At 59.7% G+C, this 24,656-nt stretch overlaps 3 protein-coding genes across 3 annotated transcripts in view; 1 reads left to right on the forward strand and 2 right to left on the reverse strand.

Moving 5' to 3' along the window:
• The window catches only part of LOC131575567 (cytochrome P450 11B, mitochondrial-like), a 20,848-nt gene extending 18,650 nt beyond the window's left edge, over positions 1-2,198 (reverse strand). The window contains 1 exon segment of the mRNA XM_058831164.1: positions 2,188-2,198. Within this exon segment, the coding sequence (XP_058687147.1) occupies positions 2,188-2,198 (11 nt within the window).
• ADCK5 (aarF domain containing kinase 5) lies at positions 181-19,437 on the forward strand. Its single transcript, XM_058830203.1, is given in 17 exon segments — positions 181-333; positions 802-877; positions 2,921-3,028; positions 3,030-3,122; positions 4,969-5,109; positions 5,401-5,514; positions 6,610-6,681; positions 6,683-6,742; positions 7,315-7,398; positions 9,226-9,307; positions 11,070-11,148; positions 12,360-12,378; positions 12,380-12,452; positions 14,564-14,849; positions 15,090-15,110; positions 16,700-16,801; positions 17,400-19,437. Coding segments are annotated over 15 exon segments (1,416 nt in total). The 5' UTR covers positions 181-333; positions 802-877; positions 2,921-2,944; the 3' UTR covers positions 17,506-19,437.
• A 281-nt stretch (positions 19,438-19,718) lies between these two features.
• Positions 19,719-24,656, reverse strand: part of CPSF1 (cleavage and polyadenylation specific factor 1) — an 84,927-nt gene continuing 79,989 nt past the window's right edge. The window contains exons 36-38 of the mRNA XM_058830027.1: positions 23,003-23,132; positions 21,612-21,750; positions 19,719-19,923 (exon numbers count right to left, since the gene is read on the reverse strand). Coding sequence (XP_058686010.1) covers positions 19,876-19,923; positions 21,612-21,750; positions 23,003-23,132 — 317 coding nt within the window. The 3' untranslated portion in view covers positions 19,719-19,875. The remainder of the gene's footprint in view (positions 19,924-21,611; positions 21,751-23,002; positions 23,133-24,656) is intronic.

Consider the following 24,656-nt stretch of genomic DNA (forward strand, 5'->3'; position numbering starts at 1 on the left):
TGGGTCTTGGTCTTTGACCCCTGACCCCTGAGTGACCCCTGAGTGACCCCTGGGTGATCCCTGACCCCTGGGTGCCCCCTGTGCCCCCTGAGTGACCCCTGGGTGACCCCTGGGTGACCCCTGGGTGACCTTTGACCCCTTTCTGTGTCCCGCAGGCCCCTCCCCCGCTGGCGGCCGCTGGCCCTGGGGGGGGTCCCTGGCCCCTGGGGGGGTCCCTGGCCCTGGGGGGGTCCCTGGCCCTGGGGGGGGGCTCTCAGCTCCTGGGGGGGACCCCGAAGGCCCCCGGAGGCGCCGGGCGCGGCTCCTGCTCGAGGGCGTGGCCAGGTTCTGCAGGTGGGGGCTCCTGGGGGGGTTTGGGGGGGGTCCTGGGGGGTCCTTGGGGGTCCTTGGGGGTCCTGGGAGGTCTTGGGGGAGGTCCTGGGGGGGTCCTGGGGGATTCTGGGGGGATTTGGGGGAGCCTGGGGGATTCTGGGGGGGTCCTGGGGGAGCCCAGGGGGAATTTTGGGGGTCTTGGGGGGGGGGGGTTTGAGGGGTCCTGGGGGCATTTGGGGGGGTCCTGGGGGGTTTTTGGGGGATCCTGGGGGGTCCTCAGGGCGGTTTTGGGGTCCCCCTGAGCCCCCCCGTGCCCCCCAGGGTCCCTCTCTGTGGGGCTTTCCCCTGAATTTGGGGGTCTGGGTGGGGGTTTGGGGGGTTTTTGGGTTGATTTGGGGGGTTTTTGGGGGGTCTCAGGAGGTTTTTGGGGTTCTCTGGGGGGTTTTTTGGGGGGTTTTGGGGTCCCCCTGAGCCCCCCGTGCCCCCCAGGTCCCTCTCCGTGGGGCTCCACATCTCCCTGGATTATTGGTGGACCACCAAGGTGGAGCTGCGGGGCCTGGCTGAGGTGGGGGGCGGCGCGGGGGGAAAGGGGGGGATTTGGGGGGGTCCCAGGGGGATTTGGGGGGATTTGGGGGGGATTTGGGGGGTCCCAGGAGGATTTGGGGGGGATTTGAGGGGGATTTGGGGGGTCCCAGGAGGATTTGGGGGGGATTTGAGGGGGATTTGGGGGGTCCCAGGAGGATTTGGGGGGATTTGGGGGGGATTTGGGAGGTCCTGGGGGGATTTGAGGAGGGATTTGGGGGGGATTTGGGGGGTCCCAGGAGGATTTGGGGGGGATTTGGGGGGTCCCAGGGGGATTTGGGGGGTCCCGGGGGGATTTGAGGAGGGATTTGGGGAGGATTTGGGGGGTCCCGGGGGGATTTGGGGGGGATTTGGGGCCTTTCGGAGTGGATTTGGGGTCTTTTGGGGGGATTTTGAGGGGATTGAGGGGTTTTGGGGGGGATTTGAGCCACACCTGTGTCACCTGTCACACCTGTGTCACCTGTGTCACCTGTGTCACTTGTCATACCTGTCCACACCTGTGTTAACTGTGTCACCTGTGTCACCTGTTTACCTGTCATACCTGTCACACCTGTGTCACCTGTGCCACCTGTGTCACCTGTCACACCTGTGACACCTGTGTCATCTGTGTTACCTGCCATAACTGTGTTACTTGTCATACCTGTGTCACCTGTCACACCTGTGTCACCTGTATCTCACCTGTGTGCCACCTGTCCCAGGACAGCCCGGGTTACCTGTCGGCGATGTCGGGGTGTCTCACCTGTGTCTCACCTGTCTCACCTGTGTCTCACCTGTGTCTCACCTGTGTCACCTGTGTCTCACCTGTCTCACCTGTCTCACCTGTGTCTCACCTGTCTCACCTGTGTCTCACCTGTATCTCACCTGTCTCACCTGTGTCTCACCTGTCTCACCTGTATCTCACCTGTCTCACCTGTGTCTCACCTGTGTCTCACCTGTATCTCACCTGTCTCACCTGTCTCACCTGTCCCAGGACAGCCCCCCGGGTTACCTGTCAGCGATGTCGGGGTGTCTCACCTGTCTCACCTGTCTCACCTGTTTCACCTGTCTCACCTGTGTCTCACTTGTGTCTCACCTGTGTCTCACGTGTGTCTCACCTGTCTCACCTGTGTCTCACGTGTGTCTCACCTGTCTCATCTGTCCCAGGACAGCCCCGGTTACCTGTCAGCGATGTTGGGGTGTTTCACCTGTGTCTCACCTGTATCTCACCTGTGTCTCACCTGTCTCACCTGTCTCACCTGTCTCTCACCTGTGTCTCACCTGTGTCTCACCTGTCCCCAGGACAGCCCGGGTTACCTGTCGGCCATGTCGGGGTGTCTCACCTGTCTCACCTGTGTCTCACCTGTCTCACCTGTCCCAGGACAGCCCGGGTTACCTGTTGGCGATGTTGGGGTGTCTCACCTGTGTCTCACCTGTGTCTCACCTGTGTCTCACCTGTGTCTCACCTGTCTCACCTGTCTCACCTGTCTCTCACCTGTGTCTCACCTGTGTCTCACCTGTGTCTCACCTGTCTCTCACCTGTCTCACCTGTCTCTCACCTGTGTCTCACCTGTGTCTCACCTGTGTCTCACCTGCCTCACCTGTCCCAGGACAGCCCCGGTTACCTGTCGGCGATGTCGGGGGTCTCTCACCTGTCCTCTCACCTGTCTCACCTGTCCCTCACCTGTGTCTCACCTGTCTCACCTGTCTCACCTGTCCCAGGACAGCCCGGGTTACCTGTCGGCGATGTCGGGGTGTCTCACCTGTGTCTCACCTGTCTCACCTGTCCCAGGACAGCCCGGGTTACCTGTCGGCAATGTCAGGGTGTCTCACCTGTGTCTCACCTGTCTCACCTGTGTCTCACCTGTCTCACGTGTCCCAGGACAGCCCCGGTTACCTGTCAGCGATGTTGGGGTGTTTCACCTGTCTCACCTGTCTCACCTGTCTCACCTGTGTCTCACCTGTCTCACCTGTCCCAGGACAGCCCGGGTTTACCTGTCAGCGATGTCGGGGTGTCTCACCTGTGTCTCACCTGTCTCACCTGTCCCAGGACAGCCCGGGTTACCTGTCGGCGATGTCGGGGTGTCACCGGCGGGCGGGGCAGCGTCTCCTGCGGGGGGCGCTGTCCAATGGGGGTCTCTACGTGAAGCTGGGCCAGGGGGCTCTGCGCCTTCGATCACCTGCTGCCACCTGAGGTCACCTGCACGCTGCGGCCGCTCGAGGACAGCGCCAGCCCCCGCGGGCACCGCGAGGTCAGCCCCTGGGAGCGCACCTGGCTGCAGGTGTATTCACCTGTACTCACCTGTGTGTGCCTGTGCTCACCTGTGTGTACCTGTGTGTATCTGTACACACCTGTGTGCACCTGTGTGTGCCTGTGTGTACCTGTGTGTCACCTGTGTGTACCTGTGTGTACCTGTGTGCAGGTGTGCTCACCTGTGTGCACCTGTACTCACCTGTGTGCACATGTGTGTACCTGTCTGTACCTGTGTGCAGGTGTGCTCACCTGTACTCACCTCTCTATGCCTGTGTGCAGGTGTGTTCACCTGTACTCACCTGTCTGTATCTGTGTGCAGGTGTGCTCACCTGTATTCACCTGTCTGTATCTGTGTGCAGGTGTGCTCACCTGTATTCACCTGTCTGTGCCTGTGTGCAGGTGTGCTCACCTGTATTCACCTGTGTGTATCTGTGTGCAGGTGTGCTCACTGTGCTCACCTGCCTGTACCTGTACTCGTCTGTCTGTACCTGTACACACCTGCCTGTACTTGTGTGCAGGTGTACTCACCTCTACTCACCTGTCTGCAGGTGTACTTACCTGTCTGTACCTGTACACACCTGTCTGTACCTGTACACACCTGTCTGTACCTGTCTGTACCTGTACACACCTGTCTGTACCTGTACACACCTGTCTGTATCTGTCTGTACCTGTACACACCTGTCTGTACCTGTCTGTACCTGTACACACCTGTCTGTACCTGTCCGCAGCTGTTCTCACCTGACCACGTTTGTCCTCGCCTGTGTCTCACCTGTCTCTATTTTACCTGTCCCTCACCTGTCCAATCTCACCTGTCCCACCTGTCCCACCTGTCCCTCCCCTGTCCCTCACCTGTCCCTCACCTGTCCCTCACCTGTCCCACCTGTCCCCTCACCTGTCCCTCACCTGTCCCTCACCTGTCCCACCTGTCCCTCACCTGTCCCTCACCTGTCCCTCACCTGTCCCTCACCTGTCCCTCACCTGTCCAATCTCACCTGTTCCTCAGCTGTCCCTCCCCTGTCCCCTCCCCTGTCCCTCCCCTGTTCCTCACCTGTCCCTCCCCTGTCCCATCTCACCTGTCCAATCTCACCTGTCCCTCACCTGTCCCATCTCCCCTGTCCCATCTCACCTGTCCCATCTCCCCCTGTCCCTCCCCTGTCCCATCTCACCTGTCCAATCTCACCTGTCCAATCTCACCTGTCCCATCTCACCTGTCCCATCTCACCTGTCCCTCCCCTGTCCCATCTCACCTGTCCAATCTCACCTGTCCCATCTCACCTGTCCCTCACCTGTCCAATCTCACCTGTCCCATCTCACCTGTCCCATCTCACCTGTCCCATCTCACCTGTCCCATCTCACCTGTCCCATCTCACCTGTCCCTCCCCTGTCCCCATCTCACCTGTCCAATCTCACCTGTCCAATCTCACCTGTCCAATCTCACCTGTCCCCATCTCACCTGTCCCATCTCACCTGTCCAATCTCACCTGTCCCATCTCACCTGTCCCATCTCACCTGTCCAATCTCACCTGTCCAATCTCACCTGTCCCATCTCACCTGTCCCTCCCCTGTCCCATCTCACCTGTCCAATCTCACCTGTCCCCATCTCACCTGTCCCTCACCTGTCCAATCTCACCTGTCCCATCTCACCTGTCCCTCACCTGTCCAATCTCACCTGTCCCATCTCACCTGTCCCATCTCACCTGTCCCATCTCCCCTGTGCCATCTCACCTGTCCCATCTCACCTGTCCCTCACTTGTCCCATCTCACCTGTCCCAATCTCACCTGTCCAATCTCACCTGTCCCATCTCCCCCGTCCCATCTCACCTGTCCAATCTCACCTGTTCCAGGTGGACGAGCTGTTCCTGGAGGATTTCCAGACCACGCCTTCCGGAATGTTCCGCGACTTCGACTACGAGCCGGTGGCGGCCGCCAGCCTGGCCCAGGTGCACCGGGCCACGCTCCCCGACGGGACCCCCGTGGCCGTCAAGGTGAGCCCAGGTGTGCCCAGGTGCGCCCAGGTGTGCCCAGGTGTGCCCAGGTGCGCCCAGGTGTGCCCAGGTGTGCCCAGGTGTGCCCAGGTGCACCCAGGGGTGCCCAGGTGTGCCCAGGTGTGCCCAGGTACACCCAGGTGTGCCCAGGTGTGCCCCAGGTACACCCAGGTGTGCCCAGATACACCCAGGTACACCCAGGGGTGCCCAGGTGTGCCCAGGTGTGCCCAGGGGTGCCCAGGTACACCCAGGTGACCCCAGGTGCCCCCAGGTGACCCCTCCCCCCCACAGGTGCAGTACCTGGACCTGCGCGATCGCTTTGAGGGCGACATGAGGACCCTGGAGCTGCTGCTGCGCCTGGTGGAGTTCATGCACCCCGACTTCGCCCTGGGCTGGGTGCTGCAGGTGAGCTCACCTGGGCACACCTGGGGGACACCTGGGGACACCTGGGGACAGCTGGGGACAGCTGGGGACACCTGAGCTCACCTGGGCAACACCTGGGACACCTGGGGACACCTGGGGACACCTGGGACACCTGGGGGACACCTGGGATACGCCTGGGATACACCTGGGGACACCTGGGGACACCTTGGGACACCTGGGCACACCTGGGACACCTGGGGACACCTGGGGGACACCTGGGGGACACCTGGGCACAGCCCTGTCCCCATTATCAAACACAGTTTCATGCACCCCGAGTTCGCCCTGGGCTGGGTGCTGCAGGTGAGCTCACCTGGACACACCTGGGACACCTGGGGACACCTGGGGACAGCTTGGGATACACCTGGACACACCTGGGGACACCTGGGGACACCTGGGGACACCTGGGGACACCTGGACACACCTGGGGACACCTGGGGACAGCTGGGGACACCTGGGGACACCTGGGGACACACCTGGGCACACCTGGGCACACCTGGGGAATTGCCCATCACCACCTCTCCCAGGAGCTGATGGAGACACCAACACTGACTGTTACCTGTGTGACACCTGTCCCACTTGTCTCACCTGTGTCTCACCTGTCTCACCTGTGTCTCACCTGTCTCACCTGTCCCATCTCATCTGTGTCACACCTGTCCCACCTGTGTCTCACCTGTGTCTCACCTGTATCTCACCTGTGTCCCACCTGTGTCTCACCTGTCTCACCTGTCTCATCTCATCTGTGTCACACCTGTCCCACCTGTGTCTCACCTGTGTCACCTGTCCCACCTGTGTCTCACCTGTCTCACCTGTGTCCCACCTGTGTCTCACCTGTATCTCACCTGTTCAGGAGCTCAAGGGACCCTGGCTCTGCCACTGTTACCTGTCTCACACCTGTATCTCACCTGTCTTGTCTCACCTGTATCTCACTTGTCACACCTGTTCGGGAGCTCAAGGGAACTCTGGCTCTGGAGCTGTTCCCTGTGTCACACCTGTCTCTCACCTGTCTCACCTGTCTCACCTGTCTCTCACCTGTCTCACCTGTATCTCACCTGTCTCTCACCTGTCTCACCTGTGCAGGAGCTGAAGGGGACCCTGGCCCAGGAGTTGGATTTCGAGAACGAGGCGCGGAACTCAGAGCGCTGCGGGCGGGGACCTGGAACACCTGAGGGGGGTGACGGTACCCAGAGTGCACTGGGAGCACTGCAGCAAGGTGAGACACACCTGGGGACACCTGGGGACACCTGGGGACACACCTGGGGACACCTGGGGACACCTGAGATACACCTGGGGACACCTGGGAACATCTGGGGACACCTGGGGACACACCTGGAACACCTGAGGGGGGTGACGGTACCCAGAGTGCACTGGGAGCACTGCAGCAAGGTGAGACACACCTGGGGGCACCTGGGGACACCTGGGGACACCTGGGGACACACCTGGGGACACCTGGGGACACCTGAGATACACCTGGGCACACCTGGGGACACCTGGGGACACCTGGGGACACCTGGACACACCTGGGCACACCTGGGGGTACCTGGGGGACAGCTGAGGACACCTGGGGGAGAGCTGGCGACACCTCTCCTACCTGTATGTCTCACCTGTCTCACCTGTCTCACCTGTCCTCTTACCTGTCTCACCTGTCTCACCTGTCTCTCACCTGTCTCTCACCTGTCTCTCACCTGTGTCCTCACCTGTCTCTCACCTGTCTCTCACCTATCTCTCACCTGTCTCTCACCTGTTTCTCTCACCCGTCTCACCCTGTTTGTCTCACCTGTCCAGCGGGTGTTGACAGCGGATTTCTGTGAGGGCTGCAAGATCAGCGACACCGACGGCATCCGACGGCTGGGGCTGGGGCTGAGAGACGTCAGTGAGAGGAATGGGGGGGTCTGGGGGGTCCTGGGGGGGTCTGGGGGGGTCTGGGGGTCCTGGGGGGTCCTGGGGGGGTCTGGGGGGTCTTGGGGGTCCTGGGGGGGCTGGGGCTGGGGCTGAGAGACGTGAGGGGGGGGGAATGGGGGGCAAAAATGGGGGGGTCTGGGGGTCCTGGGGGGGCTGGGGCTGAGAGACGTGAGAGGGGGGGCAAAAATGGGGGGTCTGGGGGGGTCTGGGGGGGAATGGGGGGTCCTGGGGGGGTCTGGGGGGTCCTGGGTTACCTGGGGGGGTCTGGGGGGTCCTGTGGGGGGGTCCTGGGGGTCCTGGGGGGGTCTGGGGGGTCCTGGGGGGTCCTGGGGGGCTGGGGCTGGGGCTGAGAGACGTGAGAGAGGGGGGGCAAAAATGGGGGGGAATGGGGGGGAAATGGGGGTCCTGGGGGGTCCTGGGGGGGTCTGGGGGGGTCCTGGGGGGTCCTGGGTTACCTGGGGGGGCTGGGGCTGAGAGATGTGAGAGAGAGAGGGGGGGAAATGGGGGGGAATGGGGGGTCCTGGGGGGGTCTGGGGGGGGGTCTGGGGGGTCTTGGGGGGGCTGGGGCTGAGAGACGTGAGAGAGGGGGGAAATGGGGGGGTCTGGGGGGTCCTGGTGGGGTCCCTGGGTTACCTGGGGGGGCTGGGGCTGAGAAACGTGAGAGAGGGGGGAAATGGGGGGTCCTAAGGGGGTCTGGGGGGTCCTGGTGGGGTCCCTGGGTTACCTGGGAAGGAAATGGGGGGGTCTGGGGGGGTCTGGGGGGGTCCTGGGGGGGGAGCTGGGGCTGAGAGACGTCAGTGAGAGAGAGGGGGGGGGAATGGGGGGGTCTGGCGGTCCTGGGGGGTCCTGGGGGGTCCTGGGGGGTCCTGGGGGTCTTGGGGGGGTCCCGGGGGTGTCCTGGGGAGTCCTGGGGGGTCCTGGGAGGGTCTTTTAGGGGTCCTGGGGGATTTGGGGGTGTCCTGGGGGGTCCCGGATGTTTTCTCCTGAATTTACCCTGAACCCTGAGCCCCCCACCCCCAACCCCTGCCCCCCCCAGACCTTAGAGAAGCTGATCCGGGGGTTTTTGGGGTGTTTTAGGGTGGTTTTTGGGGTGGTTTTGGGTGTTTTGGGTGTTTTTTGGGGGTCCCTGACCTCATTAACCCCCCAGACCCCAGAGAAGCTGATCCAGGGGTTTTTGGGGTGTTTTTGGGGTGTTTTGGGGTGTTTTTGGGGTGTTTTTTGGGGTCCCTGATCCCCCTTTTCCCCCCCAGACCTCAGAGAAGCTGATCCGGGGGTTTTGGGGTGATTTGGGGTGATTTGGGGGTGTTTTGGGGGTGTTTTGGGGGTGTTTTAGGGTCCCTGATCCCCCTTTTCCCCCCCTAGACCTCAGAGAAACTGATCCAGGGTTTTTTGGGGTGATTTGGGGGTGATTTGGGGTGGTTTTGGGGTGTTTTTGGGGTGGTTTTTGGGGTCCCTGATCCCCCTTTTCCCCCCCAGACCCCAGAGAAGCTGATCCAGGCGTTTTTGGGGTGTTTTTTGGGGTGTTTTGGGGTCCCTCACCCCCCCTTTTCCCCCCAGACCTCAGAGAAGCTGATCTGGGGGTTTTGGGGTGTTTTAGGGGTGTTTTGGGGTGTTTTGGGGGTGGTTTTGGGGTGTTTTTGGGGTGTTTTTGGGGTCCCTGATCCCCCTTTTCCCCCCCAGACCTCAGAGAAGCTGATCCGGGGGTTTCTGGGGTGTTTTAGGGTGGTTTTGGGGTATTTTTGGGGTGTTTTTGGGGTGTTTTTGGGGGTCCCTGATCCCCCTTTTCCCCCCCAGACCTCAGAGAAGCTGATCCAGGCGTTCGCTGAGCAGATTTTCTACACCGGCTTCATCCACGCGGATCCGCACCCCGGGAACGGTACCGGGACACCCCGAAACCGGGGGGACCCCAAAACTGCGACACCCCAAAACCAGGGGGACCCCAAAATCGGGACACCCCAAAATCAGGATACCCCAAAACCCCGGGGGGACGCCAACACCGGGAGAGAAATCCCAAATCCAGGGGATCAATCCCAAACCGGGGACGATCCCAAATCTGAGGGTGTCAACCCCAAATCCGAGGGTCCCCAAACCCGACCCCAAATTTGGGGGGTCCCAAAATCTGGGGGGGTCCCAAATCTGGGGGGGTCCCAAATCTGGGGGGGTCCCAAGCCCGACCCCAAATCTGGGGGTCCAAAACCCAATCCCAAACCTGACCCCAAATCTGGGGGGGTCCCAAATCCGGGTGTCCCAAACCCGACCCCAAACCCGGGGGTCCCAACCCCAAACCCGACCCCAAATCTGGGGGGTCCCAAACCAACCCCAAAACCCAACCCCAAATCCAGGGGTTCCAAACCTGACCCCAAATCTGGGGGTCCCAAACCCGACCCCAAAACCCCACCCCAAATCTGGGGGTTCCAACCCCAAACCCCCTTTTTGGGCAGTTCTGGTGCAGTGCAGCCCCACTGAGAAGGCTCAGTTTGGGGTCAACCCCAAATTCAGGGTGTAAATCCCAAATCTCAGGGGTCAATCCCAAATCTGGGGATCCCAAACCCCTTTTTTGGGCAGTTCTGTTGTGGCGCAGCCCCGATGGGAAAGCTGAGCTTGGGGTCAACCCCAAATCCAGGGGTCCCAAACCCAACCCCAAACCCGACCCCAAATCTGGGGGTCCAAAACCTGACCCCAAATCCGGGGGGTCCCGACCCCAAACCCCTTTTTTGGGCGGTTCTGGTGCGGCCCCGATGGGAAGGCTCAGTTTGGGGTCAATCCCAAATCCGGGGTGTAAATCCCAAATCCCAGGGGTCAATCCCAAATCCAGGGGTTCAATCCCAAACCCGACCCCAAACCTGGGGGTCCCAAACCCCACCCCAAATCCCGTTCTTGCAGTTCTGGTGTGGCCCCGAAGAGAAGGCTCAGTTTGGGGTCAATCCAAATCCGGGGGGTCAATCCCAAATCCCGGGGGTCAATCCCAAATCCGGGGGTCCCCGACCCCAAACTCCTTTTTTGGGCAGTTCTGGTGCGGCCCCGATGGGAAGGCTCAGTTTGGGGTCAATCCCAAATCCGGGGGGTCAATCCCAAATCCAGGGGGTCAATCCCAAACCCGACCCCCAAACCCAGGGGGTCCCAAACCTGATCCCAAATCCCGTTCCCACAGTTTGGGTGCGGCCCCAATGGGAAGGCTCAGTTTGGGGTCAATCCCAAATCTGGGGTGTAAATCCCAAATCCCAGGGGTCAATCCCAAATCCAGGGGATTTAGATCCTAAATCTGGGGGTCCCAAACCCCACCCCAAACCCAGGGGGTCCCAAACCCGACCCAAATCTGACCCCAAATCTGGGAAGTCCCAAACCCAACCCCAAATCTGGGGGTCCCAAACCCCACCCCAAACCCCCACCCCCAAACCCGGGGGGTCCCAAACCCCACCCCAAACCTGACCCCAAATCCGGGGGGTCCCAAACCCCACCCCAAGCCCCACCCCAAATCTGGGGGTCCCAAACCCCACCCCAAACCCGGGGGGTCCCAAACCCCACCCCAAACCCGGGGGGTCCCACACCCCACCCCAAACCTGACCCCAAATCTGGGGGTCTCAAACCCCACCCCAAACCTGACCCCAAACCTGACCCCAAACCCCTTTTCCCCGCAGTTCTGGTGCGGCGCGGCCCCGATGGCAAAGCTGAGCTGGTGCTGCTGGACCACGGCTTGTACGAGACCCTGAGCGAGACGTGAGCACCCCAAAAACACCCGGGGGGACCCCAAAAAACACCCGGGGGGACCCCAAAAACACCCGGGGGGCCTCAAAAACAGCCTGGGGACCCCAAAAACACCCGGGGGGACCCCAAAAACACCCGGGGGACACCAAAAACACCCGGGGGGACCCCAAAAATACCTGGGGGACACCAAAAATAATCCAGGGACCCCAAAAACACCCGGGGGGACCCCAAAAACACCCGGGGGGACACCAAAAACACCCTGGGGGACCCCAAAAACAGCCTGGGGACCCCAAAAACACCCGGGGGGGCACCAAAAATACGTGGGGGACACCAAAAATACCTGGGGGACCTCAAAAATACCTGGGGGACACCAAAAATAATCCAGGGACCCCGAAAACAGCCTGGGGGACCCCAAAAACACCCGGGGGGGACACCAGAAACAGCCTTGGGACTCCAAAAACACCCTGGGGGACTCCAAAAATAACTCAGGGGACCCCAAAAACAGCCTGGGGGACTCCAAAAACAGCCTGGGGACCCCCGAAAACACCCAGGGACCCCGAAAACAGCCTGGGGGACTCCAAAAACAGCCTGGGGACCCTGAAAACAGCCTGGGGACCCCAAAAATAACCCAGGGACCCCAAAAAACAACCCAGGGACCCCAAAAATAACCCAGGGACCCCAAAAACACCGGGGGGGGGAACCCAAAAACACCCGGGGACCCCAAAAATACCAGAGGGGACCCCAAAAACACCCGGGGGGATCCCAAAATCCCAGGGGGGTCCCCCAAATCCCAGGGGGGTCCCCAAAATCTGGGGGGGGGGGGTCCCAAAAATGAGAGGGATCCCAAATTCTGGGGGGATTCATGAAAAAAGGGGGGGAAGGGAACCCAAAAAACCCAAAGAGAGAGTGGGGGGGTGGGGTCCCCAAATCCGGGGGGGGGTCCCCAAATCCGGGGGGGTCCCCAAATCCCTGGGGGGGGTCCCCAAAAATGAGTGGGATCCCAAATTTGGGGAGGATTCATTAAAAAAAGGGGGGGGGAGAACCCAAAGAGGGAGTGGGGGGGATTTGGGAGGTGGGGTCCCCCAAATCTTCGGGGGGTCCCCGAGTCCCGGGGGGGAGGGGTCCCCAAATCCCGGGGGGGGTCCCCCAAGTCCCGGGGGGGTCCCCAAGTCCCGGGGGGGTCCCCAAGTCCCAGGGGGTCCCCAAAGTCCCCCCCCCCACAGGGAGCGGCTGTCGCTGTGCGGGCCTCTGGCGCGCCATCGTCCTCGGGGACCGCCAGGCCATGAGAGAGAGAGCGGCAGAACTCGGGGTGCAGGGTGAGCACCCCAAAACCTGCGGGGGGGAGAGACCCCAAAAACCCCAGGGGGGAGCCCCAAAAACCTGGGAGAGAGCACCCCAAAAACCTGCAGGGGGAGAGAGAACCCCAAAAACCCAGGGGGGGAACCCCAAAAACCTGCAGGGGGGAGAGACCCCAAAAACCAGGGGGGGAACCCCAAAAACCTGCGGGGGAGAGAGACCCCAAAAACCCAGGGGGGGAACCCCAAAAACCTGGGGGAGAGAGACCCCAAAAAACCCAGGGGGGAACCCCAAAAACCTGGGGGAGAGGAGACCCCAAAAACCCAGGGGGGAACCCCAAAAACCTGGGGGAGAGCACCCCAAAACCTGCGGGGGGGAGAGACCCCAAAAACCCAGGGGGGAACCCCAAAAACCTGGGGGAACTCCAATAATGGGGAGAGGAGAACCCCAAAAAAACCTGCGGGGGGGGAGAGACCCCAAAAACCTGCGGGGGAACCCCAAAAATGGGGGGAGAGCACCCCAAAACCTGCGGGGGGGGAGAGACCCCAAAAACCTGAGGGGGAACCCCAAAAATGGGGGAGAGCACCCCAAAACCTGCGGGGGGGGAGAGACCCCAAAAACCTATGGGGGAACCCCAAAAACTTGGAGGAGAGCCCCAAAAACCTATGGGGGAACCCCAAAAACCTGGGGGAGAGACCCAAAAAACCTGCAGCGGGAGAGACCCCAAAAACCCAGGGGGGAACCCCAAAAACCTGGGAGAACCCCAATAATGGGGAGAGGAGAACCCCAAAAAACCTGCGGGGGGGAGAGAGAACCCCAAAAACCCATGGGGGAACCCCAAAAATGGGGGGAGAGCACCCCAAAAACCTGCGGGGGGGGAGAGAGAACCCCAAAAAACCCAGGGGGGGAACCCCAAAAACCTGGGAGAGAGCACCCCAAAAACCTGCAGGGGGGAGAGCACCCCCAAAAACCTGCGGGGGAGCCTCAAAAATGGGAGAGAACCCCAAAAAATGGGGAGGGGAGAACCCCAAAAACTTGTGGGGGGGAGAGAGAACCCCAAAAACCCATGGGGGAACCCCCAAAAAATGGGGGAGAGCACCCCCAAAAAACCTGCGGGGGGGGAGAGAGAAACCCCAAAAACTCGGGGGAGAACCCCAAAAACCTGCGGGGGGGGAGAGACCCCAAAAACCCGGGGGAGAACCCCCAAAAACCTGCGAGGGTGGGAGAGAGAACCCCAAAAATGGGGGAGAACCCTAAAAAACCTTCGGGGGAACCCCAAAAATCTGCGGGGGGGAGAGAGAACCCCCAAAAACTCGGGGGAGAACCCCAAAAAACCTGCGGGGGGAACCCCAAAAAACTCGGGGGAGAACCCCAAAAATGGGGTACCTGAGGGTACCCGAAGTGACTTGGGTTTGTCTGGGGGCTCTGGGGGGTCACCTGGGGGTCACCTGGGGGTCACCCTGAAGGTTCTGAGGTCACCTGGGGGTCACCTGGGGGTCCACCTGGGGGGTCACCTGGGGGTCACCTGGGGTCCACTGGGACACACCTGGGGCTCACCTGGGACACACCTGGGGGTCACCTGGGGTTTATCTGAGGATTCTAGGGGGTATCTGGGGCTCACCTGTCCCTCACCTGTCCCCCCAGATTACCTGCTCTTCTCAGAGATGCTCCTGCAGCATTTGGGGGTCACCTGAGGGTCACCTGGGGGTCACCTGAGGATTCTGGGGGTATTTGGGGCTCACCTGTCCTCACCTGTCCCCCCCCTGGTCCCCCCAGATTACCTGCTCTTCTCGGAGATGCTCCTGCAGCATTTGGGGCTCACCTGGGGGTATTTGGGGCTCACCTGGGGGTTACCTGGGACACACCTGGGGGTACCTGGGACACACCTGGGGGTCACCTGTCCTCACCTGTCCTCACCTGTCCCCCCAGATTACCTGCTCTTCTCGGAGATGCTCCTGCAGCATTTGGGGCTCACCTGGGGGGTATTTGGGGCTCACCTGTCCTCCCCTGTCCCCCCAGATTACCTGCTCTTCTCGGAGATGCTCCTGGAGCATTTGGGGGTTACCTGGGATACACCTGGGGGGTATTTGGGGCTCACCTGTCCTCACCTGTCCTCACCTGTCCCCCCAGAATTACCTGCTCTTCTCGGAGATGCTCCTGCAGCGCCCCTGGGCGGGAAACCCCTCGGCTCTGGGGTCTCACCTGGGCTCGGCGGCGCCGGGCTGGGCTCACCTGGGGGGCTCACCTGAGGGTCACCTGCGGCCGGAGGAGCGCGAGTACATGCGGGGGATGGCGGCGCGGCGCTTCCCGCACATCCTGCAGGTGCTGCGCGCGCTGCCCCGCCCCATGCTGCTGGTGTTCCGCTGCATCAACACCGTGCGCAGCGTCCACGCCGCCCTCGGCGCACCTGCCGACAGGTACGGCCCTCATGGCCCGCAGGTGAGTGACCCTGGGGACAGGTGAGTGACACAGGGGTGACAGGTGTGACAGGTGTGTGTGTGAGTGTGTGTGTGTGTGTCTGTAGGTGTGTCCAGGTGTGTCTGTGTGAGCTCTCAGGTGTGCCCAGGTGTGTCCAGGTGTGCCCAGGTGCTGCTGGTGTTCCGCTGCATCAACACCGTGCGCAGCGTGCACGCCGCCCTCGGCGCACCTGCCGACAGGTACGGCCTCATGGCCCGCAGGTGAGTGACCCTGGGGACAGGTGAGTGACACAGGGGTGACAGGTGTGAGTGTGTGAGTTCAGGTGTGTCCAGGTGTGTCTATGTGTGTGGTCTCAGGTGTGTCCAGGTGTGCCCAGGTGTGTCTGCGTGTGAGTTCAGGTGTGTCCAGGTGTGTCCAGGTGTGCCCAGGTGTGTCTGTGTGTGCTCTCAGGTGTGTCCAGGTGTGTCCAGGTGTGTCTGTGTGTGCTCTCAGGTGTGTCCAGGTGTGCCCAGGTGTGTCTGTGTGAGCTCTCAGGTGTGTCCAGGTGTGCCCAGGTGTGTCCAGGTGTGTCTGTGTGAGCTCTCAGGTGTGTCCAGGTGTGTCTGTGTGAGCTCTCAGGTGTGTCCAGGTGTGTCCAGGTGTGCCCAGGTGTGTCTGTGTGAGCTCTCAGGTGTGTCTGTGTGTGCTCTCAGGTGTGTCTGTGTGAGCTCTCAGGTGTGTCCAGGTGTGTCCAGGTGTGTCCAGGTGTGCCCAGGTGCTGCTGGTGTTCCGCTGCATCAACACCGTGCGCAGCGTCCACGCCGCCCTGGGCGCACCTGCCGACAGGTACGGCCTCATGGCCCGCAGGTGAGTGACCCTGGGGACAGGTGAGTGACACAGGAGTGACAGGTGTGAGTGTGTGTGTGAGTGTGTGTGTGTGTGTGTCTGTGTGAGCTCTCAGGTGTGTCCAGGTGTGTGTGTGTGCTCAGGTGTGTCCAGGTGTGTCCAGGTGTGTCCAGGTGTGTCTGTGTGTGCTCTCAGGTGTGTCCAGGTGTGTGTGTGTGAGCTCTCAGGTGTGCCCAGGTGTGTCTGTGTGCTCTCAGGTGTGTCCAGGTGTGTGTGAGCTCTCAGGTGTGCCCAGGTGTGTCTGTGTGAGCTCTCAGGTGTGTCCAGGTGTGTCCAGGTGTGTCCAGGTGTGCCCAGGTGCTGCTGGTGTTCCGCTGCATCAACACCGTGCGCAGCGTCCACGCCGCCCTCGGCGCACCTGCCGACAGGTACGGCCTCATGGCCCGCAGGTGAGTGACCCTGGGGACAGGTGAGTGACACAGGGGTGACAGGTGTGAGTTCAGGTGTGACAGGTGTGTGTGTGTGAGTTCAGGTGTGTCTGTGTGTGTGTGTGTGTCTGTGTGAGCTCTCAGGTGTGTCCAGGTGTGTCTGTGTGTGTGTGTGTGTTTGTATCTGTGTGTGCTCTCAGGTGTGGGGGAGTGGAGGCACCCAGGTGAGCCCTGGGGGGTGTTGGGGTGTTCAGGTGAGCCCTGGGGGGTGTTGGGGTGCCCAGGTGAGCTCTGGGGGTGCCCAGGTGAGCCCCAGGTGAGCTCTGGGGGGGGTTTGGGGTGCCCAGGTGAGCTCTGGGGGTTCTGGGCCGTGCCCAGGTGAGCCCCAGGTGAGCTCTGGGGGTTCTGGGCGTGCCCAGGTGAGCCCCAGGTGAGCTCTGGGGGTTGTTGGGGTTGCCCAGGTGAGCTCAGGGGGTTCTGGGGGTGCCCAGGTGAGCCCCAGGTGAGCTCTGGGGGTTCTGGGGGTGCTCAGGTGAGCTCTGGGGGTTCTGGGGGTGCCCAGGTGAGCCCCAGGTGAGGCCGCCCCTCCCCCGCAGCGCCGTTCGCAGCTGGAGCCGCCTGAGGGGGGGTCCCGGGGGGTCCCTGAGGCAGCGGCTGCACCTGGCCTGGGAGAGCTTCAAATTCGAGCTGGCCCTCAGGTGAGGGGGGAGGGGAGGGGAGGGGCTCAGGTGGGGGGAGGGGCTTAGGTGAGGGGGAGGGGAGGGGGGCAGGTGAGGGGGAGGGGAGGGGGGCAGGTGAGGGGGAGGGGGAGTGGGACAGGTGGGGGGAGGAGCTCAGGTGTGGGGGGAGGGGCTCAGGTGTGGGGGAGGAGATCAGGGATGGGGGAGGGGCTCGGGTGGGGGGAGGGGCTCAGGGGAGGGGGAGAGGCCCAGGATCCAGGTGTGGGGGGTTCTCCCAGCTGTGTGTGCCCCTCCCCCCCAGGTGTGTGTGCCCCTCCCCCCCAGGTGTGTGTGCCCCTCCCCCCCAGGTGTGTGCCCCTCCCCCCTCCCCCCAGGTGTGTGTGCCCCTCCCCCCCAGGTGTGTGTGCCCCTCCCCCCCAGGTGTGTGTGCCCCTCCCCCCCAGCTGTGTGTGCCCCTCCCCCCCCAGGTGTGTGTGCCCCTCCCCCCCCAGGTGTTCCCCCCTCCCCCCCCCCCGGTGTGTGCCCCTCCCCCCCAGCTGTGTGTGCCCCTCCCCCCCTCCCCCCCAGGTGTTCCCCCCTCCCCCTCCCCCGGTGACGTCACTGTCCCCTCCCCCAGGCTGGAGTGGTTCCGGTTCCGGTTGGTGTCGGCGGCGCTGCGGCTCCTGAGCCGCTGGGGGGCGCTGCCGCTCGGGGAGCAGCTGCAGGAGCTGCTGCGGGCCTGAGGGGGGCGCCCCAGAAACTGCCTGCAAACAGCCCCAAAACAGCCCAAAAACAGCCCGAAAACACCCTGAAAACAGCCCGAAAACACCCTGAAAACAGCCCAAAAACAGCCTGAAAACACCCTGACAACAGCCCAAAACCAGCCTGAAAACACCCCGGAAACAGCCCAAAAACAGCCTGAAAACACCCCCAAAACAGCCCAAAAACAGCCTGAAAACACCCTGAAAACAGCCCAAAACCAGCCTGAAAACACCCTGACAACAGCCCAAAAACAGCCTGAAAACACCCTGAAAACAGCCCAAAAACAGCCTGAAAACACCCCGGAAACAGCCCAAAAACAGCCTGAAAACACCCTGACAACAGCCCAAAAAATGCCTGGAATCACCCTGAAAACAGCCCAAAACCAGCCTGAAAACACCCTGACAACAGCCCAAAAACAGCCTGAAAACACCCTGACAACAGCCCAAAAACAGCCTGAAAACACCCTGACAACAGCCCAAAACCAGCCTGAAAACACCCCCAAAACAGCCCAAAAACAGCCTGAAAACACCCTGACAACAGCCCAAAAAATGCCTGGAATCACCCCAGAAACCAGCCCAAAAAAACCCCGAAAACACCCCAAAAACTGTCTGGAAACAGCCCAAAACCACCCAAAATCAACCCAAAACACCCCAAAACCACCCAAAACCAGCCCAGAAACTGCCCAAAACACCCCAAAACTGTCCAAAAACAACCCAAAACACCCCAAAATTGTCCAAAACCACCCCAAAACCAGCCCAAACTGTCCCAAAACCTGCCCTAAAATACCCCAAACCAGCCCAAAACCCATCCTGAAAATACACCAAAACCCACCCCAAATTACCCCAAAACATCCCCAAATCCCCCAGAATACCCCAAAACTGTTTGGAACACCCAAAAAGACCCCAAAACTGGCTGGAAACACCCCAAAAATACCCCAAAACCCAGCCAAAAACATGAAAAAATCTGAAAACATCTGGAAAACAGCTGGGAACACCCAAAAAACAGCTCTGAAACAGCCAGAAACATCTGGAAAACACCTGGAAAACACCTGGAAAACAGCTGGAAACACCCGAAATTCCCCCAAAAATCCCCCAGATCGGCTGGAAACACTGAAATACACCTGAGAACATCCGGAAAACAGCTGGAAACGCTGGGGAAACAGCTGGAAAACAGCTGGAAATGGCCAAAAATGCCCAAAATCGGCCAAAAACGCTGAAAAAACGCACGAGAACATCTGGAAAAGGGCTGGAAACGCTGAGGGAACAGCTGGAAATGGCTCAAATACCCCTAAAATCAACCCAAAACGCCTCAAAATCACCCAAAATCGACCAAAAACGCTGAAAAAACACCCGAGAACACCTGGAAAAGGGCTGGAAATGGCTCAAATACCCCTAAAATCAACCCAAAACGCCTCAAAATCACCCAAAATCGACCAAAAACGCTGAAAAAACACCCAAGAACATCTGGAAATGGGCTGGAAATGGCTCAAATACGCCTGAAATCAACCCAAAACACCTCAAAATCACCCAAAATTGGCCAAAAATGCTGAAAAAACACCCAAGAACATCTGGAAAAGGGCTGGAAACGCCGAGGGAACAGCTGGAAACGGCTCAAATACCCCTAAAATCAACCCAAAACGCCTCAAAATCACCCAAAATTCCCAGAAAATGTTCAAAAAACGGCAAAAAACATCTGGAAATGGGCTGGGAACCCCCCAGAATCCGGGAAAACACCTCAAAACCGCCCAGAAACCCCCAAAATCCACCCGAGAACATCCGGGAAACATCTGGGAACCGCCCCAAAAATATCCAGGAGAGGCTGAAAACCTTGGGAAAAAAAAACACCCAGGAATTGCCCAAAACGCCCCAAAATGAGCAGGAAAGGAGCTGAGAACAGCTGGAAACAGCTGGAAACATCTGGAATCCCAAAGAGCACCGGGGAAGGCTCAAAACTCATCCCAAAAACCCCAAATTCCCCCAAAGTGATGCCAAAAATCCCGAAACCCCCTCCCCAAAATTCACTGTGAAAGCCCCAAAGCACTGTGACCCCCAAAACCCCCCAAAATCCCCCAAATCGACCCCAAAATTCCCTAAATCGACCCCAAAACCCCCCAAAATCCCTCAAATCGACCCCAAAATCCCCCCCCAAATCCCCCAATAAAACCAAAATCCGGAGTTTTTTGTACAAACGGGATTTATTGGGGGGAATTGGGGGAGTTTTGGGGAGGTTTTTTGGGGAATTTTGGGGTGGTTTTTGGGGTTTTTTGGGAATTTTGGGGTTTTTTGGGAATTTTGGGGTTTTTTGGGAATTTTTGGGGTTTTTTTGGGGTGTTTTTGGGGGTTTTGGGGCCCTCAGAAGTGGGCGGTGACTCGGTCGATCTCCAGGAGGTCGTCCAGGATCTGTGGGGGGAGGGGAGAGGGGTCAGAGCTCACCTGGGCTGAGCCTCAGCGGCCCCACACCTGGGACACCTGAACTACACCTGAACTACACCTGAACTACACCTGTACTACACCGGTGACACCTGAACTACACCTGAACTACACCTGTGACACCTGTGACACCTGAACTACACCTGAACTACACCTGTGACACCTGTGACACCTGAACTACACCTGAACTACACCTGAACTACACCTGTGACACCTGTACACCTGTACTACACCTGTACTACACCTGTACTACACCTGTGACACCTGAACTACACCTGTGACACCTGAATTACACCTGAACTACACCTGTGACACCTGTGACACCTGAACTACACCTGTGACACCTGTGACACCTGTTCTACACCTGTACTACACCTGAACTACACCTGTGACACCTGTGACACCTGAACTACACCTGAACTACACCTGTGACACCTGTGACACCTGAACTACACCTGAACTACACCTGAACTACACCTGTACTACAGCTGTGACACCTGAACTACACCTGTGACACCTGAGCTACACCTGAACTACACCTGTGACACCTGTACTACACCTGTCCCACACCTGTCCAGCCCCACTCACGATGTCAGGTGTGGTGCCGATCTTCTTGGCCAGCTCCCCGCGCTCCATGGCGCTCAGGTACAGGAACCTGCTCAGCCCCACACCTGTCCTACACCTGTCCCACACCTGTTCTACACCTGTCCCACACCTGTCCCACACCTGTCCTACACCTGTCCCACACCTGTCCCACACCTGTCCCACACCTGTCCTCACCTGTCCCACACCTGTCCTGTCCCACACCTGTCCCCACTCACGATGTCAGGTGTGGTGCCGATCTTCTTGGCCAGCTCCCCGCGCTCCATGGCGCTCAGGTACAGGAACCTGCCCAGCCCCACACCTGTACTACACCTGTCCTGTCCCACACCTGTCCTACACCTGTCCTACACCTGTCCCACACCTGTCCTGTCCCACACCTGTCCCACACCTGTCCCCACTCACGATGTCAGGTGTGGTGCCGATTTTCTTGGCCAGCTCCCCGCGCTCCATAGCGCTCAGGTACAGGAACCTGCCCAGCCCCACACCTGTCCCACACCTGTCCTGTCCCACACCTGTCCCACACCTGTCCCACACCTGTCCTGCCCCACACCTGTCCTACACCTGTCCTGTCCCACACCTGTCCTGCCCCACACCTGTCCCACACCTGTCCCACACCTGTCCTCACCTGTCCTACACCCGTCCCACACCTGTCCTGTCCCCACACCTGTCCCACACCTGTCCACACCTGTCCCCACTCACGATGTCAGGTGTGGTGCCGATTTTCTTGGCCAGCTCCCCGCGCTCCATGGCGCTCAGGTACAGGAACCTGCTCAGCCCCACACCTGTCCTACACCTGTCCCACACCTGTCCTACACCTGTCCCACACCTGTCCTGCCCCACACCTGTCCCACACCTGTCCTACACCTGTTCTACACCTGTCCTGTCCCACACCTGTCCTGTCCCACACCTGTCCAGCCCCACTCACGATGTCAGGTGTGGTGCCGATTTTCTTGGCCAGCTCCCCGCGCTCCATGGCGCTCAGGTACAGGAACCTGCCCAGCCCCACACCTGTCCCACACCTGTCCCACACCTGTCCCACACCTGTCCCCACTCACGATGTCAGGTGTGGTGCCGATCTTCTTGGCCAGCTCCCCGCGCTCCATGGCGCTCAGGTACAGGAACCTGCTCAGCAATTCCCCGTCCAGGACGTTGCGCACGGCGTTCTGCAACAGGCGGCGCTCCGACTGTAACAACCTGCCACAGGTGAGACAGGTGAGACAGGTGAGGGACGGGAGAGACAGGTGAGGGACAGGTGAGACAGGTGAGGGGCAGGGGAGGGACGGGAGGGACAGGGCAGGGACAGGGGAGACAGGTGAGACAGGGGAGAGACAGGGGAGGAACAGGGGAGGGACAGGTGAGGGACAGGTGTATCCGTGTGCAGCCCAGGTGTGTCCAGGTGTGCCCAGGTGTGTCCCAGGTGTGTCCCCAGGTATCCCCAGCTGTCCCCAGGTGTGTCCCAAGTGTCCCCAGGTGTGTCCCCAGGTGTCCCCAGGTGTACCCAGCTGTCCCCAGGTGTGATTTACCTGAATGTGGGTTCAGCCCGGCCAGGTGTGGCAGGGCGGAGCTAAGCTGTGTACAGGTGTACCCAGGTGTATCCAGGTGTCACCAGCTGTCCCCAGGTGTCCCCAGGTGTGTCCCCAGGTGTCCCCAGGTGTCCCCAGGTGTGATTTACCTGAATGCCCGTGGGTTCAGCCCGGCCAGGTGTGGCAGGGCCGGAGCTGAGCTGTGTACAGGTGTCCCCAGGTGTGTCCCCAGGTGTCCCCAGGTGTACCCAGCTGTCCCCAGGTGTGTCCCCAGGTGTCCCCAGGTGTCCCCAGCTGTTCCCAGGTGTACCCAGGTGTGTCCCCAGGTGTCCCCAGGTGTCCCCAGGTGTGATTTACCTGAATGCCCGTGGGTTCAGCCCGGCCAGGTGTGGCAGGGCGGAGCTGAGCTGTGTACAGCTGTACCCAGGTGTGTCCCCAGGTGTTCCCCAGCTGTTCCCAGGTGTCCCCAGGTGTGTCCCCAGGTGTGTCCCCAGGTGTCCCCAGGTGTGATTTACCTGAATGCCCGTGGGTTCAGCCCGGCCAGGTGTGGCAGGGCGGAGCTGAGCTGTGTCCAGGTGTCCCCAGGTGTCCCCAGGTGTGTCCCCAGGTGTGTCCCCAGCTGTCCCCAGGTGTGTCCCCAGGTGTGTCCCCAGGTGTGTCCCCAGGTGTCCCCAGGTGTGTCCCCAGGTGTCCCCAGCTGTCCCCAGGTGTGTCCCCAGGTGTCCCCAGGTGTGATTTACCTGAATGCCCGTGGGTTCAGCCCGGCCAGGTGTGGCAGGGCGGAGCTGAGCTGTGTCCAGGTGTCCCCAGGTGTCCCCAGGTGTCCCCAGGTGTGTCCCCAGCTGTCCCCAGGTGTCCCCAGGTGTGTCCAGGTGTCCCCAGGTGTCCCCAGGTGTCCCCAGGTGTCCCCAGGTGTGATTTACCTGAATGCCCGTGGGTTCAGCCCGGCCAGGTGTGGCAGGGCGGAGCTCAGCGCGTTCTGCAGCATCAGGAGTCTCCTGTAGGTTTTCTCCTGCATCGGCAGCAGCAGCCCCAGGCCCCCGTCCAGCGTCGCTGCGGAGCGTCAGAGAGACCCCAAATCACCCCAAATCACCCCAAATCCTCATCCCAAATCATCCTGACCCCAAATCACCCCAAATCATCCCAAATCCTGACCCCAAATCATCCCAAATCATCCCAAATCCTCATCCCAAATCCTGACCCCAAATCACCCCAAATCCTGACCCCAAATCACCCCAAATCCTCATCCCAAATCATCCCAAATCATCCCAAATCCTCATCCCAAATCATCCCAAATCATCCCAAATCCTGACCCCAAATCATCCCAAATCATCCCAAATCACCCCAAATCCTCATCCCAAATCCTGATCCCAAATCACCCCAAATCCTGATCCCAAATCCTGACCCCAAATCCTGATCCCAAATCATCCCAAATCATCCCAAATCCTGACCCCAAATCACCCCAAATCATCCCAAATCATCCCAAATCCTGATCCCAAATCATCCCAAATCATCCCAAATCCTGATCCCAAATCATCCCAAATCATCCTGATCCCAAATCATCCTGACCCCAAATCATCCCAAATCCTGATCCCAAATCATCCCAAATCCTGATCCCAAATAACCCTGATCCCAAATCCTGATCCCAAATCATCCCAAATCCTCATCCCAAATCATCCCAAATCATCCCAAATCATCCCAAATCCTCATCCCAAATCATCCCAAATCATCCCAAATCATCCCAAATCATGATCCTGAATCATCCCAAATCCTCATCCCAAATCCTGACCCCAAATCATCCTGACCCCAAATCATCCCAAATCATCCCAAATCCTGATCCTGAATCCTGATCCTGAATCCTGATCCCAAATCATCCCAAATCCTGATCCCAAATCATCCCAAATCATCCCAAACAATCCTGATCACAAATCCCAAATCATCCCAAATCACCCCAAATCATCCTGATCACAAATCCTGACTCCAAATCATCCCAAACAATCCTGATCACAAATCCCAAATCCTGATCCCAAATCATCCCAAATCATCCCAAATCCTGATCCCAAATCATCCCAAATCCTGATCCCAAATCATCCCAAATCCTGACCCCAAATCCTGATCCTGAATCATCCCAAATCATCCCAAATCATCCTGATCCCAAATCCCAAATCATCCCAAATCATCCCAAATCCTCATCCCAAATCCTGATCCCAAATCCTGATCCCAAATAACCCTGACCCCAAATCATCCCAAATCATCCCAAATCCTGATCCCAAATCATCCCAAATCCTGATCCCAAATCCTCATCCTGAATCATCCCAAATCATCCTGATCCCAAATCCCAAATCATCCCAAATCATCCCAAATCCTCATCCCAAATCCTGATCCCAAATCCTCATCCCAAATCCTGATCCCAAATCATCCCAAATCCTGATCCTGAATCATCCCAAATCATCCTGATCCCAAATCCTGATCCCAAATAACCCTGACCCCAAATCATCTCAAATCATCCCAAATCCTGATCCTGAATCATCCCAAATCATCCTGATCCCAAATCCCAAATCATCCCAAATCCTGATC

This window comes from Poecile atricapillus, chromosome 2 (assembly GCF_030490865.1).
Source record: "Poecile atricapillus isolate bPoeAtr1 chromosome 2, bPoeAtr1.hap1, whole genome shotgun sequence".
NCBI lineage: Eukaryota > Metazoa > Chordata > Aves > Passeriformes > Paridae > Poecile > Poecile atricapillus.